Source organism: Chionomys nivalis, chromosome 5 (genome assembly GCF_950005125.1).
Source record: "Chionomys nivalis chromosome 5, mChiNiv1.1, whole genome shotgun sequence".
In the NCBI taxonomy this organism is placed as follows: domain Eukaryota; kingdom Metazoa; phylum Chordata; class Mammalia; order Rodentia; family Cricetidae; genus Chionomys; species Chionomys nivalis.
Window position 1 is genome coordinate 14305159 of NC_080090.1, and position 17469 is coordinate 14322627.

The following is a 17469-nucleotide window of genomic DNA, read 5'->3' on the forward strand; positions in this document are numbered from 1 at the left end:
TTTCAGAGGCTGGAATTACAGGTGGACTGACACATTCACCCAGAATCAACATAAGTTGCTGGGGATCTGAATATCAATTCTCATCCTTGAGCAACAAGTACTTCATCTGCTGAACTATCTCCCCTACCCTGTATCAATAATTTTAAATATAAACATATAATACTTATTTAAAGACATACTATCATAATGCTATTTACCAAGCCAGCTTTACATTGGTTTGTTTTGACATGGTGTTTTCCACCCTTTCATATTCACCTGCCGTTATTCATTTTGTCTGTATTACTGTATTACTTTTGTGTCATTATAACAGATGTTTCAAACTTAGGTTACAATGTCTTTAGAGTCTCAGCAATTTTTAATGGCATTCTTAGTCTAAAAGAATATATAATAGTTCTATTTATTAAATAAGTATAGGTCTCTTGTCTATATCATAATTATGCAAAGAGATTTGAGGCCTTATATAACTTCTCAAACCTTGGAATTAGACTGAAAACCCCCATTTCATTTCCTCTTCCACACTCATTTTAATGTGATACTCTTTCCCTAGCAACTGTGGAAATTCAAATTTACAAAGCTCTGGCCTAATATACTCTACCTCTGGAGCCAGACGCTACACTGAACTGGTATCTTGTACTGTATAGTGCCTGAAAGATACTGTTATTTTCACTGAAATTTTAAAGTCGTCCTGTGCTGGTTGAGTCTTTGTCGACTTGACACAAAGTAGAGTTATCTGGGAAAGGGAGCCTCAGCTGAGAAACTGCCTTTATAAGGCTTGCCTGTGTACCTCTCTGTGGGGGCATTTTCTTGATTGATGACTGACCTAGGAGGGCCTTGCCCACTGTGTTTGATGCCATTCCTGGGCAGGTGGGCTTGGGTTGTAGGGGAATAAGCTAGTGAGTAGCATTCCTTTGTGGTCTCTGCTTCCAGGCTCTTGAGTTTCTGCTTTGGCACCTTCCCTAGGTGATGAACTATAACCTGTGAGCCAAATAAACCTTTCTCCCCTCTCTATCCCCCCATGATGCTTTTGGTCACTGTTTATCATAGCAACAGAAAGCAAACTTAATACTTTCAAAGTACTCCTGTGAGTCTGCCATGGATCTCATGCTCCCTTATCCCATAGCTTCAGACATTTGGTCATGTGTCAACTTCAGTCTTTAAATAGGAACTGACTATTAATATTTAATAAAATTAAGACTAAATCAACCATCTTACTGTTTTTGTCTTTTGTGATTTTGTGCTTTCATTTTGTTTTGATTAGTGATTATATTTATTACTATTACTTACTTTTATTGTACTTTTGTTTCAAAAATAACATAATCTCAATATATAAACATCTACTAACAACAATATAATTTCCCCAACAAGAATTATAGAAAATGCTACTCCATCTACTTCCAACCTTTGTTCTATTACTATCAAACATTTAAATACAATATGTACTTTAAACCACTGCTAATCATATTCAGTATAGACATTGTATTCTGTTTGTTGAATGCCAGTTACTTGCTACTAGACTGGCAATGGACTCCCTTGTGTAGTTAAACTTAAGACAGTCTACCTAGAAAGGCATAATAGGCTAAATGCTATGGTTTGTCTATAAATATCCATTACTGTCACTCTTGCATTCCAGTTGTGGAAGCTGTTTTGGGAAGTGGCAGGTTGGGACATGGGGCCAATCTGATAAGTGGGACAATAAGGGCATGGCTTTCAATGATATGTCCACTTGGGGATCAGGCCAGTGTTCTCTATTTCTTGTTCTGTTACCAAGCAAGAAGCCAGGTATCTTCCAGCTGCTCCATTTGCCATGCCTTTTCAACCAGCATGGACTGAACCCTCTGAAAACATGAGCCAAAATTCTCAAAAAAGCTTATTCTCCTTTACATTGTTACATTGTTAGCTATTTTGTCATGGTGACTAGAAAAGAAATGCACTAAGTAACTACTTCCCAAAGATATCCATGTTCTCATCCCTAGAGCATGTAAGATGACATTTTGGGGTAAAGTGGCCGTATAGGTATTACTAAACATTTTAAGACCTACAGATTACCCTGGATTTTCTGCAAAAACACTAAATGTATTCAAAATAGTTCTTAGGTAAGAGGTTTGCAAGAGGTGGAAGGACATTTAAAGATGCAAAGCTGCTGGCCTTGAAGAACAGGAAATAGCCATGAGTCAAGAGATGCGCTGTGGCCTACGGAGCAACACAGCAATCCAGACTTGGGAATCCAGAATTAACTATCAGAGAACACATTTCTTTTGTAAGGTCATAAAGTTTGGGGAATTTGTTTCAGTATCAAGATGAAATTGAAAAGACACAGTATTAAAAACAATAGATTCAGAGAGACCTGGTCTTTTGAACTTTTGAATGTTCTTTCATTCCTAGCTTTAATGTCATGGACAAATTACTTAATATGTCAGAGTCTCTGCTTCATCTTCTTGAAGATGATGACATTACTTACTTAGTAGGCTCCCTAGGAGTATCAAAGGAAGTTTATGTAAAACATTTACTAGTATCAGACACACAGAGGGGTGCTGGTAAGTTGTAATTGTTATTCATATAAAAGAGAAAATAGTATCGTTTTACAGTATGCAGCTAAAGTGGGCATATGGAATTTTTTCCAAGAGTTTATTTTTTTGCCAAAACTTGTAGGAAATGAGCCTATTTTGTCAGGAAAGCCCTGGAAGACCTTTGCAACTGATGATTTCTGAGATCTCCTGAACGATACATTTCACATTCAGGCTAGGACTTATGGTTTATACCTCATAAATTCTTATCATGGTTCCTAAGCATAAATCAATAGATATAAGAATTCCTAAAGCTTATATACATATATATATTTTTTTTTTTGACAATGGTTAGAGTTAGAATTGGGGACCAATTCTGGATTGCCTATTAAAGTAGATGATTCACTTCAAAAAAAAACTCACGTTCCTAATTTTCCTCCAATATTAGACTGGCTGTGGCTGTCCCCACACACTCCACTGAACTATGGTGTCCTGTTCTGTGTTTTCGCATGTGTGTTTCATCACGTTCAACCTGACTTCCTACCAGACTACTACTTTCCACATCTGTTTCCTCCAGACATGCATTCATCCTCTATCTCTGAAATATTCTTTGTGGATTCTTTCATTTCTCTCCAGCTTCTGGTCTTCTTCCAGGTCTCAGCTAACATACCACTTTCCAGATCTGAGAAATATCAAACTTAAACTACCTGTTCTTACTTTACTCGTTATCTTTTCCCCTATTATATCAATAATATTTTATTATTATAATTTTTATTTTAAATATGTATACATTTGATAGGATTTTTTTAATAGTTATCAGAGATAGATAATGTGAAGATAAGAGACCAAATAACCTTTGTTCATATAGACAAATACCAGGCCCAGAGCTCAGCACCCAATTATAAGTAGTAGATGTATTTTGTTGCCATAAGCAAATAAATAATATACTGTAAAATAAGTACCATCAAGAATCCACACAGACAAATGTCCCAAGAAGCCCTCATTTGCAGAGTTTTGATTAGAGTTCATATATTTCTAAGTTTCAAAGTTCTTACCACTTTGAAAATCCTGTATAACAGCAAAAACAAAACAAAACAAAAAACCTACTAAGTGGAAAAAAAAACAATTCCTGTGAAAACCACTGTGATAAACATGGGGAAAAGAGAAAGAACAACAACAAAACCATTGAGTGAAAGTTTCTGTGATTTCAAATATCATGTCTTCACCTTTTCTCTAGCTGACAAGTGGGATGAATACAGTGTTAATAACTGTCTCCCCCATTAGTCCCAACAAGGGAATCAATCTCAAGTGCAGCATCCAGTTAAAAGAAATTTTCATACAAATATCAGTCTTTGTTTTCTCTTTGGTCTAGTTTTTCAAAGTAATTGTTTGAGATTTACCCAGGGTATATGTATTTTATTGCTGAGAAATATTCAGTTAGATAAATAAATATGCCATAATTTAACTGAAGGACATTTTGGTTGTTTCTACTCATTGGCTATCACCAATAATGCAGGATGATGGAGGTGGAGAGAAGGTTCAGCACTTAAGAGCTCCTTTTCATCTTCCAGAAGACCCAGGTTAAATTTCCAGCACCCACATGGCAGCTCACAACCTTATGTGACTCCAGTCTAAGGAAACCTGCTGCCCTCTTCTGGCCTCTGTAGGCACTATATGCATATTGTACACAGACATACATGCAAGCAAACACTAATACACACTAACAAAGATAAAATAAAAATAAATAAAATCTAAAAACAACAAAACAAAACACCACCCAGCTACAAAAACTAATGTAGATGTCTCTGTTGGACACAGATTTTTATTTCTCTTAAGTAAAAACCTGGGAGTAAAATGCCTAGGTACATGATAGAAATTTTTTTTGAGACACTGCTGAGTCATTTTCCAACAGCAGTCCCTTATCTGCAGTAAACAGCACATGACAACTTTCATGACTTCTCGCTAAGAATATATAGTATAGTGAGTCTGCATACTTTTAGCTGTTCACATGCATGTGCATTGTTATCTTATTATGCTTTTTTTGTCCTGGAAGATGTAACCGACTTTCAAATGTTCCATTTAAGGCACTGATTGATTCATCCTGAGCCATCACAACTGTGAACTCATGACCACTTCCGTGACTGCTGAAATATGAGCTGTCAACCTGAGCTACACTCTATACTCTGCTCCTATTCTACATACTTTATCCTTTAGTGGAGAGACTCTGAAAAGATTGCTTAAGCAATTTTATTAGCTAAAATAGAGAGCACAAAATTTTAAAAATAAATTTATAAATATGGTCTGCATAAATATTTAAAGGAATGCTATACAAATGAAATAAGATCTTATTATTTTTACTATTTTTTATTCTTGTTATTATTTTTATTTTATTATTATTTTCAAGAGGTTTCTCTGTGTAGTCCTGGATGTGCTGAAACACACTCTGTAGTCCAGGCTGGCCTCAAACTCAGTGATATATCCACTTACCTCAGCCTTTGAATGCTGAGAATAAAGATGTGTGCCACCGTTGCCTGACTTGGAATAAGCATTTTAAATACTTTACTAGACACAGTGATCTAATATCATTAGTTAACACTTAAGTGACAAAATATTATCACAGATTTTGTTAATAGGAGTGTATATATGGCTGTATTTCAACTAGTATTCTTGATACTTTCTGGATTTTTGTTGTTTCTATTTGTTTTTATATGATCAGCACTTCTTCCTCTGAGTGACTTTCATATACAACTTATACATGTGTGTATCCTTAGGCAATAAAGGGGTAGTCAGTGCAGCCACCTTGTTTTCTGGAATTACTCTTACTATAATCATCTTTAGTGAGTATTTCTCAGTGCAGGACATGTAAGAAGGTTATTTTGTCTATCATTAGATAATATAAACTATAAATCACACATCTGAGAATATGGAAACTGAGACGCATTATGAAGCACAGGAAACAAACTCTAACTCCCCTTCTTTGGCTTCTTCACGTAGCAGTTAACAGAAATGATCCTACAAGAGTATGCCAGAGTCCACCAACTCCAACAGTATTCTAGTAACACTTAACTACTGTACCACTTTATGGCCCTGATTGTGGTTTATTTTAGTGAATGGTCTGTATGAGCCTGGGAAGAAGGTATATTCTATTGTGTGCGTTGCTGAGTTCTGCTATGTCCTTACTGTTTTTCTGCCTGCTACATCTGTCTAGTTCTGGTAGAGGGTTATTGAAGCTTCCAACTCTAAGAGTAGATTCATTTATTGCTGTTTACAGGTCTGCCCATTTTTGCTTCGTACATTTTGATAATGCTGTCAGAGGCACACATGTGGACATTTGTAATTGACTTGCTGGATCCAAGGCCCTCAGCTGTAAGTAGCAGAGACTGGAAACCTAGAACCAGTTTCTCTATGAGTGTACCTTTGAGGTGAAGCTCTCCGCCACATTTTTTTTTTTTAAATCACAAAGCGCTGTGGCCAATGGAAGAGTAGTATTCTCTTCATTTCAACTCTCTAAAGTACTCCATAGCCTGAGTCACATCTGAAGGATACTGTGATAACCTTGATAAATTTTCTTTGCACATGATAATGCCTGAGGTTGTAACAGTATCTTAATAACTATGGCAAAACTGTAGCACCATGTCAGCCAGATGATGACAAAGCCACAAAGATCACTAAGCACTGATAGAGGATTCCCAACATTCTTGGTATACTTCGTTTCTAAAAATTTAAATTTTATCATATATTGTCACCTGACCAGTTACTATGTGTACCTAGGGAGATAAATATTTAAACACAATTTTTTGCAGAAATTTTGTTTTTATTTTTTCTGCTCTCAGAAAAAAAGGTTGAATTAATATATGTAATCGGTCTAGAGGAAAAGCTTAAACCCCGAGTTGAACAAAAACACTTAAGACTGTCATTTCAACTGTCAATGTGTCTAAACAATGCAAAAAGTCTTCAAGGAGTCTTTCTCTGAGAAAATTCTTATTGAAGACGTAAAAAGGGTACTTAGAATTTTCATAGTGGGTAAAAAGGGCACTCTATTTTGCCCTTAACCATCACTAAAGTGTAATATGCAAATTCTATAGTCCCTTTTACTTGCAAATATTTCATTGCATCTTGGGTCTTCCTGTTCTTCAAACCCTAACCTAGGGTGGAAGTGGGAGCATCTTCCTTAAAGTAGGAACTCAACTGAGTTGAAGAGGATTTGGGGCGAGAGATAATCAGTCCCTAGACCTGTTTGTCTAGGCCTTCAGAGAAATGCATAAATAAGGGCTCCAGGATAGAAGTAAATTAAACAGCAGAACATGGATTAGACACTAGACAACACCAATTAAATACAACATCACGAAATACCTCAATATCTCAGATTCATAGATGAGGAAACACACAAGCAAATTAACTTTCCTCACAACTAAATTCTAGGATTAGAAATTGAGTCTCCCAGACTTTCATGACTTCCCCCAACCTTCACACCGCCTCCTTTCACTACAACTGGCTCCACACTCAGTACAGACAAGCCGGTGGGAGACCTACCGACTGCGCACTATTTGTGCTGAGAGCACCACACTCACACCAGCGCTGGAGTCTGTGCTGCGCCCATTTACCGCGGGTCCCGGTGCACCGCGCGTCGGTGCCTCCCCGCACCTCCCTGCGGCTCACCCAAAACTGATGGCGGAAGGAACAGCAGCAGGATGGCCAGCTGGGCTCCGCCGTGGCAGAAAGCTACAAGGCGCCCCACGGGGCCCGGACGCTCTGAGCTCCGAGAAGCCTTCATTTTCTTCAACACCAGTATCAAGCCCAGCAGAACGGCAAAGAGAAGGCAACCACGCCCAGGGTGCGGGAAATGACGCTGAGTTCCGGAAAAAAAAGCTATTCAACACCGCTTCCCGTTGTTGGGCGGGGTCTTGTTTATTCTCATTCGCGGGACTTCTATGGAATACCTCCTGGGAGATCGCTTCAGGGACGGAGACACATGATCAAAACCTAGCAAGAGAGTTCCAGGATGTTTTCTAATTTTAAGTACTTTCAGTTCCAAAGAAAGCAAGGCATTATGGGAACTCGGTTTGCATATAACCCGCCTTACTCCCCCAACCCCTGAAATCCGCAAGGGTGGAGCCTAACGCTAACCTGCAACTGTCTTTTAAATGGAGAGCGGTCAGTCTCAGTCTCAGGTCCTGTGTGATGAATTCAGATGTAAATGCCACGGAAACAAAAATTAAAGCAATGAGTCAATCAGACATAAATTTTATAAATATGTCAACACAACAGCTTTCATCTTAAAAGGAATAAGAGTTTATTCTGGAGTCATTTTGAGTGACCATAGCCCTGGAACAATGATTTAGGTTACCCCAAATTCCATGTCCCAACGTGGAAGCAATTCCACAAAGGTTTTACGGTTTTACAGAGCAGAGAAAGTCTTAAATCAAGTTTAAAATACATTGGTGGTTACATCAGAAAAGCGGATATGGGGTAAGATTTTCTGTTGGTTCAAGTTGCTATCTGATGGCACTTTTAGCTTTTGCATTGGTAGAAGCTAGTTTTCTGCTAAATTAATAGATTCTAAAAGATTATTGTTTGCTTGCTTTGTAATTTTTGTTTGTTTGTTTTGTTTAATTTGATGTTTCAAGATATTAGTTCTGACACAGGAGGCAAGGAATGGCTGTTTCAGAGGCCCAGAACAAAATAAGGTAATTAGCCTGTGGCCCTGCAATATTGCAATCTCTCCACAGTACTGAAATTCTAATCAACCAGTCTCTGCAGACACAGATACCTTTCAGGCAGATGCAGTTTCTTTTCAGAAGTTTTTGCTCACAAATATAACATCAATTTTATTCAGCCTAGATTAGGTCAGTACAGTAATGAATGGGGGAGACCAGCTAGGGGATCTTGTCATCAATCCAAGTGAGATTCGATGACAGGTGAACAATAAGATCCCAGAAATGGAATAAACAGGATTTGCACTGGATTTAGTTCCTTTCTTAATAATGATGAAGAGGAAAAGATAGAAAGAAAGAAAAAGAAAGAAAGAAAGAAAGAAAGAAAGAAAGAAAGAAAGAAAGAAAGAAAGAAGGAAAGAAGAAAGAAAGAAAAAAGGAAGGAAGGAAGGAAAGAATGAATCAAGAAATAGTCCCCTACTTAGAGATGGATGGTAGTACTTATTGAAATAACAAATATAGAGGGCCAAGTTTAGGGAACAGAATTAAGAATTTAAAGATTCCAAGAGAGAAATAGACCATGTGAACAAAAACGTCCACATTCTGTTTTCAGAACCTGTGATACTTTATTTGGTAGGAAAGACTTTGCTGATTAAACTAAATCAAGAATGTTGAAATGGGGAGGTAACTCTGACTTCATAATCCCAAGGATCCTTTTAAGAAGATGATCCTTCAGAGAGGAAGAAAGTGAAAACAGAGACCAGAGTTGCTGCCTCCAGAGAGCAAATGCCAGCAGCCTTTATAAGGTAGAAGAAATAAACAGATTCTCCTCTGGGGCTTTCAGATGGAACCAGTCCTGGCAGCGCTTTGAGTTTAGTACTGTAGGAGTCATTTAAAAATTGAGTTATTCTCAAAAGAATATGGAAGAAGTTATATTACAGTTAAGTGGATTCAGTTCCTCAACTTTCTTACACCAAACGCTATAAGAGTATATCATTCCCACATTGGTGTGGGCTTACTTCTTAGCACCCACCCTCTTCCTTCAGTCCTTGATGGGTTTAGCGCCTGGCTGATATTCACTTCCACCAATGTTCCTCTTAGCACTTACGGACTTAAAAGGTCATAGATTTTTTTTTTTAAATACTTGGCCTCATAATTTCTTTTCTTTGTCTATGATCTTATCCTCCACTCTACTATGCCACCAATGCCCATAGAATATCCTGGAAGTGTCACTAGAACTGGATCCTCTTCATCAGCTCAACTATCCCCTCTAACCACAAATCACACCTTTCTAGTTCACCTCCAGCATCTTGACTCTCACACTCTCTATCTCACAATGTCTACAAGTCCATAGACCTGCCACAACTGTCTCTTGCTAGGTTAGATTTGTGCTCCATCGTAATAGTCACCATTTTGCATACCACTTTCACTTACAGTATTTTTTGGACAAAACAACATAAAATTCAATACTCTATTATTTTACCTCCATTACTATAAAACTGAATGTTACTACAGGAAAATGAAGAATTGATGGTGACTAGTCTTACTATAATGACAACTCATTTCATTTAAATCTTTGTGTTAGGGTAACAATAAAAGTCCATTAAAGGATAACTTTTTTATGTCAAGGAAAAAATACCTGGCCTGAATAGATACGTAATAGTCCAGTTGGGCAAAATCAACCACCGGGCCAGAAGACCACCTCTAGGAACATAGGCTCATCTAAGCCATGCTAAAGAGTTACGTGGAATAATTATCACTTTAATGAGATATCGTGCCTTTCTTTCCAAAATTTCTACCCCCTACTGTAGTCTTTTGCAGAATATAGTTATGTTGCTTTGTAAGTCACTGACTTCTGAAACATACAGAAAAGGATAACTGATATGGGAGTCCCCTCTGTGTGCTGTGATTACTATTAATGAATAAAGAAACTGCCTTGGCCTATTGATAGGGCAGAACTTAGGTAGGCAGGGAGAACTGGGCTGAATGATGGGAGAAAGAAGGGCAGAGTCAGAGAGATGCCATGGATCTGCAGCCAAAGATAGACGTGCTGAAGCTTAGCTGGTAGGCCATGACCTCGTGGTGATATACAGATTAATAGAAATGGGTTAAATTAAGATGCTGGAGTTGGCCAATAAGAAGCTAGAGCTAATGGGCCAAGCAGTGATTTAATTAACAGTTTCTGTGTGGTTATTTTGGTTCTGGGTAGCCGGGACCAACAAGTGGCCTCCCTGCAACAGAACATGAGACATGATTGCTCCTGACAGTACCAATCAACATGAGAAGGTTGAGCACTGAAGACACTCCACTCAGAGTTTGTTTTCTTCTTGGCACCATTGGCCTTTGGGCAAGGAACTACCCATACTTCAACCGCTGACAAAGTACACGGTATCCAAAAATGGATAAGCAGGACACAAGGAAAAAGACTGTCAAATCTTACCAAGGCAGAGTAAGACGGTTATGAAAAATTTTTTGTCTCTGAGAATGGTCTGTCATTTAGGCCTTAGCCAAAGTTGGTTGCTTCAACATTGTAGATGAGAGACTTTAGGTGATTGCTTAGGTAGCTAATTGTCTCTGTCATATATTGCTCTCTTTGGAAGCTGCTTGATTGTACTTCCTGCCTGCTCAAGTAATATTATCTCCCTTCTCAGGCCTTTGTTGGGATTGGAGATTAGATAGTCATAGTTACCACCCTCTTATAATCTAGCCAAGCCATTTCCTATACAAGACTTAGACTCCATAGGATAGAATGCTTATTAAAACATTTAGCATATGTTTTTTGCTTAATATTGTTTATGCTGGTTGTAATTCTAATTATACTTGATATCTGTTCCTAGTGTATATAGTTTTGTATTGGGTTTGGAAGCCTCTTATTTAAATAAAAGGGGGAGGTGTTACAGGAGCACATTCCATTCCTTTAGCCTATAGCCTTTAAACCAGTCCACTTGGGCATGGGCTCTTATACTCTAAAGGCAGTTGTAAAGCGTGTGCCCACTGTCTTGCTTCTGGCTCCTGCTTCCGGCTGCAAGACTCTGTTCCTGTTCTTGCAGATGACTGTTATCTAAGAGATTGATTTGTAAGTTTTCCCCTTAAATAAATAACCCTTATATTATTCATAATTCTGAACTGGTATGAGATTATTTTAGGACTTCCATCATCAGATAACTTCATCTTTCTTCTCCTTTTTCTTTTCTTTTTTTTATTTCCTCATCTTTCCATTTTTATTTATTTGTTATTATGTGTATGGGTGTTTTTTGCCTGTATGCATGTTTGTCTGTGCACCACTTGTCTGCCGTACCCACAGGGGCCAGAGGAAGGATTCAGATCTCCTGCCATTGAAGTTACAGAGAGTTGTTAGCATAAGGTGGGTGTTGGGAAGTGAAACATAATTCTCTGGTGCTGAAAGATCCAACTCTTGGCTGAAGAAACTGGAGAGGAGGTGTGGAGTCACTGAGGGCTAGACACACACACACACAAACACACACACACAGGTACATTATCTGAGGTGCAAAGCTTAATTCTTTATTTTATTCTGCTGCTTGTTATATACATTACTTTTTCTTATTCCTTTTATACCATCCAAGACAAAAGCCTCTCTATAAGAAGGAAATTACCTTACAATCACAAGTTGTGTATTTTACAAAAACAAATTAAAATCTTTATGCAGAAAGAAATCATATTATGATCACAAGTTACATGTTTTTCTTAGAAGCCCACAAGTACTTACATATTTTCATCTGTATTAATTTCCCCACTATAACATCTTCACCTCAAAGCAATGAGTCCTTTATTATTGACTAACATTTTTTTTTTATTTTCGATTTTTTTGAGGCAGAGTTTCTCTGTGTAACAATCATGGCTGTCTGGGCATTTTTCTGTAAATCAGGCTGGCCTGGAACTCACATAGATTCACAGGCTTTTGCCTTCTGAGTGCTGCGATTAAATACTTGCACTGCCATAATTAACAAAATTTTAAGCAAGCAAAGTATATTTCCGCCATTTCCTTTGAACTGGCAGGCAGTTGTTTGTAGTTTCAGTGTAGCAGATTCCTATCATATTTCTACTCTACAAAAAGTGTAGACATGTGGTCAGCTAGTCATCTATTTTGCTTTACACACAATAGGGTCTTTAATTTCCTTTTACAATTTTGTTTTTTCAAGGTGCATACCAAAGCCTGTGGTTAATTATGTAAGCTACTTGATCAAGGAACTCAGGCTAACCTTGGGTGCAGGGACATAATTGTTTTCTTTGATCAAAAGCCTGTTTTTTACAGGCAGAATTCATGGGTCTATAATACATAAACCTTCTTGCTTTTATTTTCTATCCACTGTAGATCTCACATCTATTAGAGGGGAAGGTGACTGCCAGCCTACTTTAGCCGTTTTGTATCTCTTATTGGAGCAAGTGGCAGAATAACCTAAACCATTTCCCTAAACATCTTTACTTTCTTGACCCTTTGTATCTTAGGCTGACTCAGAAAGTTCAATTAAATCATTGATTCAAATAAGTATTATAGCTCTTATAAAAATCATCTTCATTATGATCTGTAAGCAAATTGCCCAGTGAGGAGTGTGATTTTCCCATGAAACAATCACATTATACTGGATCAAGTGGAATCCTTTCACATAGTAATCACACCATGCCAAATACAGCAGGAACAAGACAGCAACGAGCAAGAGGAGGCACAGCAGAAGTAAGGAGCATTCTAAAAAAAATACTCCCGGGGCTTTGCCTCTCCAGGATGAACCCATCTTAGCTTTGTTACCAGGTGGGTTGTATTCCATAAGCGCCATTGCTGACTGCAGCTCCTCTGACATGGCCACCGACACTCTGGAAAGAGCAGCAAGAACTCCTACCCAGTAAGCCATTTTGAAGCAACACTAGCCCACATGAGCCTGGCACTGGCAAGCCTTGTCTTTCTCCCCCATTCCTTCTGCCTTGAAAAAAAAAAAAAAAACTTAGATAACATTCCTAAAATGATTCCCTTATTTGGCCACTTCCTCCTCTTTAGGTTGACCACCAAAGTTCAGCAATCAACAACAACAACAAAATAAATAAATAAATAAATAAAAAATTAAAAAAATATTGAATTTTGTAGGCAAATGGATAGAGCTAGAAAACATCATTTTGAGTGAGGTAACCCAGATACAGAAAGACAATTGTCACATGTACTCACTCATAAGTGGTTTTTAAACATAAAGCAAAGAAAACCAGCCAACAAATCACAATCCCAGAGAACCTAGACAACAATGAGGACCCTAAGAGAGACATACATAGATCTAATAATCTACATGGGAAGTAGAAAAAGACAAGATCTCCTGAGTAAATTTGGAGTATGGGGATCATTGGAGAGGGTAGAAAGGAATGGGGGAGGAGGGGAGAGGAGGAGAGAAAATTATATAGCTCAACAAAAACAATAAAAAAGAAAAGAGTATAAATAGCTAGTCTTCCAACTGCCATCAAAGACCCAAGAGGGATAAAATATTACCTGAGTAAACTAGAAGTGCAGAGCAGACAACTTCCAAAACTATAGAAATGACAGATACAGCTGGCTACCTAGACAGTCACCTAAGTTTCCCCTGCAACATTGGAGCACCAATCTTTGGCCTACAGGCCTAGAATATCTGACAGGCTTTTCTGTGAATCTGGAACTTCAAAGGGCTGTCCTAACTTTCTTGGCAAAATTTGACGGTTACCTTTCTTTCTGTCCTGCTTGTCTAATTTGGACAGCGCAGTCAGCAGGTGAGAACAGGGCAGTTTCTTGCCAAGTGACTGACTTTGCCACACTGAAAGTAAGCTCCATATGTAAGTTCTTCAATGTCCATCATCTTCTCTGGAATAGATCAGTGCTGCTGGAGCAGACATGAGTCACTATCATGAAAAGCCATTGTTATTAAAACACCTTAAATGCCATATTCTGTAGATCTCTGAAGTGTTCAAAGGTCACCCATCTATCTAAAACATATCTGTTTGACCTTGAAAACATACCTAACATGATTACAAGTTTGTTATAAATAACTAACTACTAACCTGCATTTCTTAATTATCTTAAATAGTTTGTAATGACAAATTTCAAGGACTAGAACTTTACATTTCTAAATGAGCTGCATAGGTATAACCTTAAACTAGAGAAGAAAGGTATATACAATACATTCTAGCAAAAATAACCTTCAACATGTATCAGTATAAAAATACCTTAAACAAGAGTAGAAACATATATACAGTATGTTATAACAAAAATAACCTTAAATTTTATTAATATACAAAATCCATTCTAATGTAAAATATTTGAGTCTAGTGGTTGCTTTTTAGTTTAAAAGTAGATTTAATAATGTACCCCTTTATCCTACTATTCCTATGTCCCCCTGTTTTCTTTTCAGAAAGATATCCCTGAATCTACCCTTCTTTGCTTAGTTTTTTCCCTGACCATGACCAGTAACAACTTAGAACCAACTCCCCTAAATGGTGATCACATGCCCGTTCAGTTCCAGGGCATCATGTTCTTAAAATTACTTCCTGTTATCTGGGGGTGACAGCATCTTTAGGGCACACCGAGAAAATTGAAATTGTCAAGTCATGGGAGCCCTTTCTCTGTCCAGTTTCAATGTGCTAGGAAAATGTAGAGCTTATCTGAAGTCCTGAATGGAGTCATCTTTGAGGCTGGACCATCTTAGCTAACTGCTTTTTAAGTTGTCATGAGCAGTTTGTAGTCCAAGCTGATCTTTGGGTAGTGTTTGTCAGTTTACTGGCATTATCAAAGTCCAGGTGGATTTGCTCTTGCAAGGCCACATACTCTTCTTCAAGACCTCAAATGTTAATGCCAGGAATGGTCATAATTCACTGTAGAAATCTTAAACACTTCAAATTTAATATGTATCCAATCTCTGAGAGGTTAAAGGACCACAGTCTGTTAAATACACATGCTTACTTCCTAGTTACCTGCTTCAGACTCAAACCCAAACACATGCACAGGAAGCTAGATGAAGCTTATTTCTAGAATTAATGAGTCCTTTATTATGATCACCAGTATCATGGCAGAAAGCTTATGTATATAATAATATTATAAATTTTGAGATAATATTTTTGCTTTAAGAAAAAATTTTAAAGAATCAAATGGAAACCAAAGGATTATGAGATTAGTGTAATAGACTATTTGTTTAGTTTTGTTTTTTCTTCTATCCCATACCAGGTAACTCTTCTGACATGAGACAGAGATTTTGGATTCTTTAAGAAGCATGTTTGAGTTTAGGGAAAAGAGAATCACACTCAAAGCCAGTTTTAATTTTTAACGGAATTGGGACCACAAAAAGACATTTGCTTTATATGTCTGTAGAAAACAACAGAAACAAACATTTGGTAAGATTTATGAAATTCTATTCTGTTGGAGATGTGTTATATCATTAGGCCAATTTATACTTTTTCTTGGGACACTTTCTCTTCAAAATTTGTATTCAGAAGCAATTTGTAATCCCCAACAAAGCAAAATTCTCTTTACTTCATTATACATTTTTCTAAGGTATCTGCATCTGAATCAGCTAGTAATATGTCATCCATATTATATATAATAACTATATAATATATAAGTATACATATAAATTTAAATTGTAGATTGGGGAAACTACAAATTATCTTCTAATGGCTGTTGTACAAAATACTGACACAAGGTGGGGCTGTTTAACTTGCCTTGAGAGAAGATCCTCCACTGACATCTAAGAGGTTGAGAATTACTGTAAGGGGCACTGTTTTTTTATTTGTTTTGTTTTATAAGAAGGAAAAATTTTTTCTATCCTGTTTTTGTAAAGGTATAGTTTAAGAAAAGCAGTCCTTTAAGCCAATGACTAAGATCTCTTTCCTGTTTCTGCAACTTTGTCCCAAGCATTCAAAACTTCTAGATATAGACATAGGGCCAAGGTGTCATCATCAAATTCAAACTATCCTTGCAAATCACCATATTGATCTTCACCAAGAAACTGGTCTTGGGAAATATCAACAGCTCTAGCTCTATTTCATGGCTCTATAACCCTAGTTTCCTCTCTCCACCACCTTCTCTATTGTAACTGAGAACCAGCTACCAATATTGGCTGGAGCTAAATCTTTTAAATCTTGGAAAATAATTCTATTCTGAGTTGCCTATAAATTTAACATCTGTTTCACATAAGGCGAATATATACCATATGAATGATTGCTTTCCTAAATCTCCTCAAATCTAGCATTTCTTATAGGATTCCATTTAACTTCTGATAACCCTAGGATTGCCTATCATCTGCTGGTCATTCTTGTATAGTAACTGGATAAACTAAAGTCGGTTTTCTAATAATCTTGGGCTGCTACCCTTCAGTTTCTTCATGCAGTGGTGCAGTCAATTGTGGTCTAGATTTCTCTGTCTGTGTCTGAATATTTTTCTTATTTTCATGAGTAGGACTTTCTAAGCTTTGTATCTTATCAATTGTAAGACTTTCTAAAGCTTATAAGACAATTTTTCATACTTGGCATAGTTATCAACCTCCTTTTTAGGATAAAATATGAGTTACCAGATTGACAGTAATTATAACTGACATTATGCCAATCTCAGCTAAGTCAGTTAACCCTTCATTTATCTTTTTTTTCCATTTTCAAACCATCCATTTTGGTACTATATAGAGTCCTAATTCACTGCATGGTAAGATTTCCTGTTCTTACTGAGGGAAAGACTTTTCTTTGGACTTCCCAGGTGTCTTACCAAATCTGCTGACTTTATAGTTTGTTCATAGCAGCAGTGGCTGGCAGGCAGCCTGGGCACTGGGTGTGTGGGCAGCAGGGTCATGACCAGAGACAAGAGTGTGGTTGACCCTGGCAGGAGGGTGCCTGGATGACATAGCAGGCCATGAGCTTCTGTTTCCCATGTGTACATGGGATTAGCAGTAGCAGAAGCCTGAATGTGCATTGTAGCGGGAATGGGTGTCACATGGTTGGTGCCTGCTGTGTCCAGGGGTGATGTAGGTGGTTCTTCTATCCATCTGTTGCTTTCATTGGTTAATTAATAAAGAAAACTGCTTGGCCTGATAGGTCAGAACATAGGTAGGCGGGGAAGACAGAACAGAATGCTGGGAGAAAGAAGGCAGTGAGGAAGATGCCATGAGCTCTGGCCCAAGATGGACATAGGTAAGCCACCACCTAGTGGTGCTACACACATTAATAGAAATGGGTTAATCAAGATGTGAGAGTTAGCCAGTAAGAGGCTCGAACTAATGGGCCAGGCAGTGCTTAAATGAATACAATTTGTGTGTTGTTATTTTGGGTGTTAAGCTAGCCATGTGGGAGCTGGGAGGGAT

General features: G+C 37.7%; 1 protein-coding gene across 1 annotated transcript in view; it reads right to left on the reverse strand.

Annotated features, from left to right (window-relative positions):
• The window catches only part of Cr2 (complement C3d receptor 2), a 90321-nt gene that overhangs the window by 28360 nt on the left and 44492 nt on the right, over window positions 1-17469 (reverse strand). Inside the window, exons 25-26 of the mRNA XM_057769909.1 lie at window positions 12924-12988; window positions 7164-7373 (exon numbers count right to left, since the gene is read on the reverse strand). Of these exons, the coding sequence (XP_057625892.1) occupies window positions 7164-7373; window positions 12924-12988 (275 nt within the window). The remainder of the gene's footprint in view (window positions 1-7163; window positions 7374-12923; window positions 12989-17469) is intronic.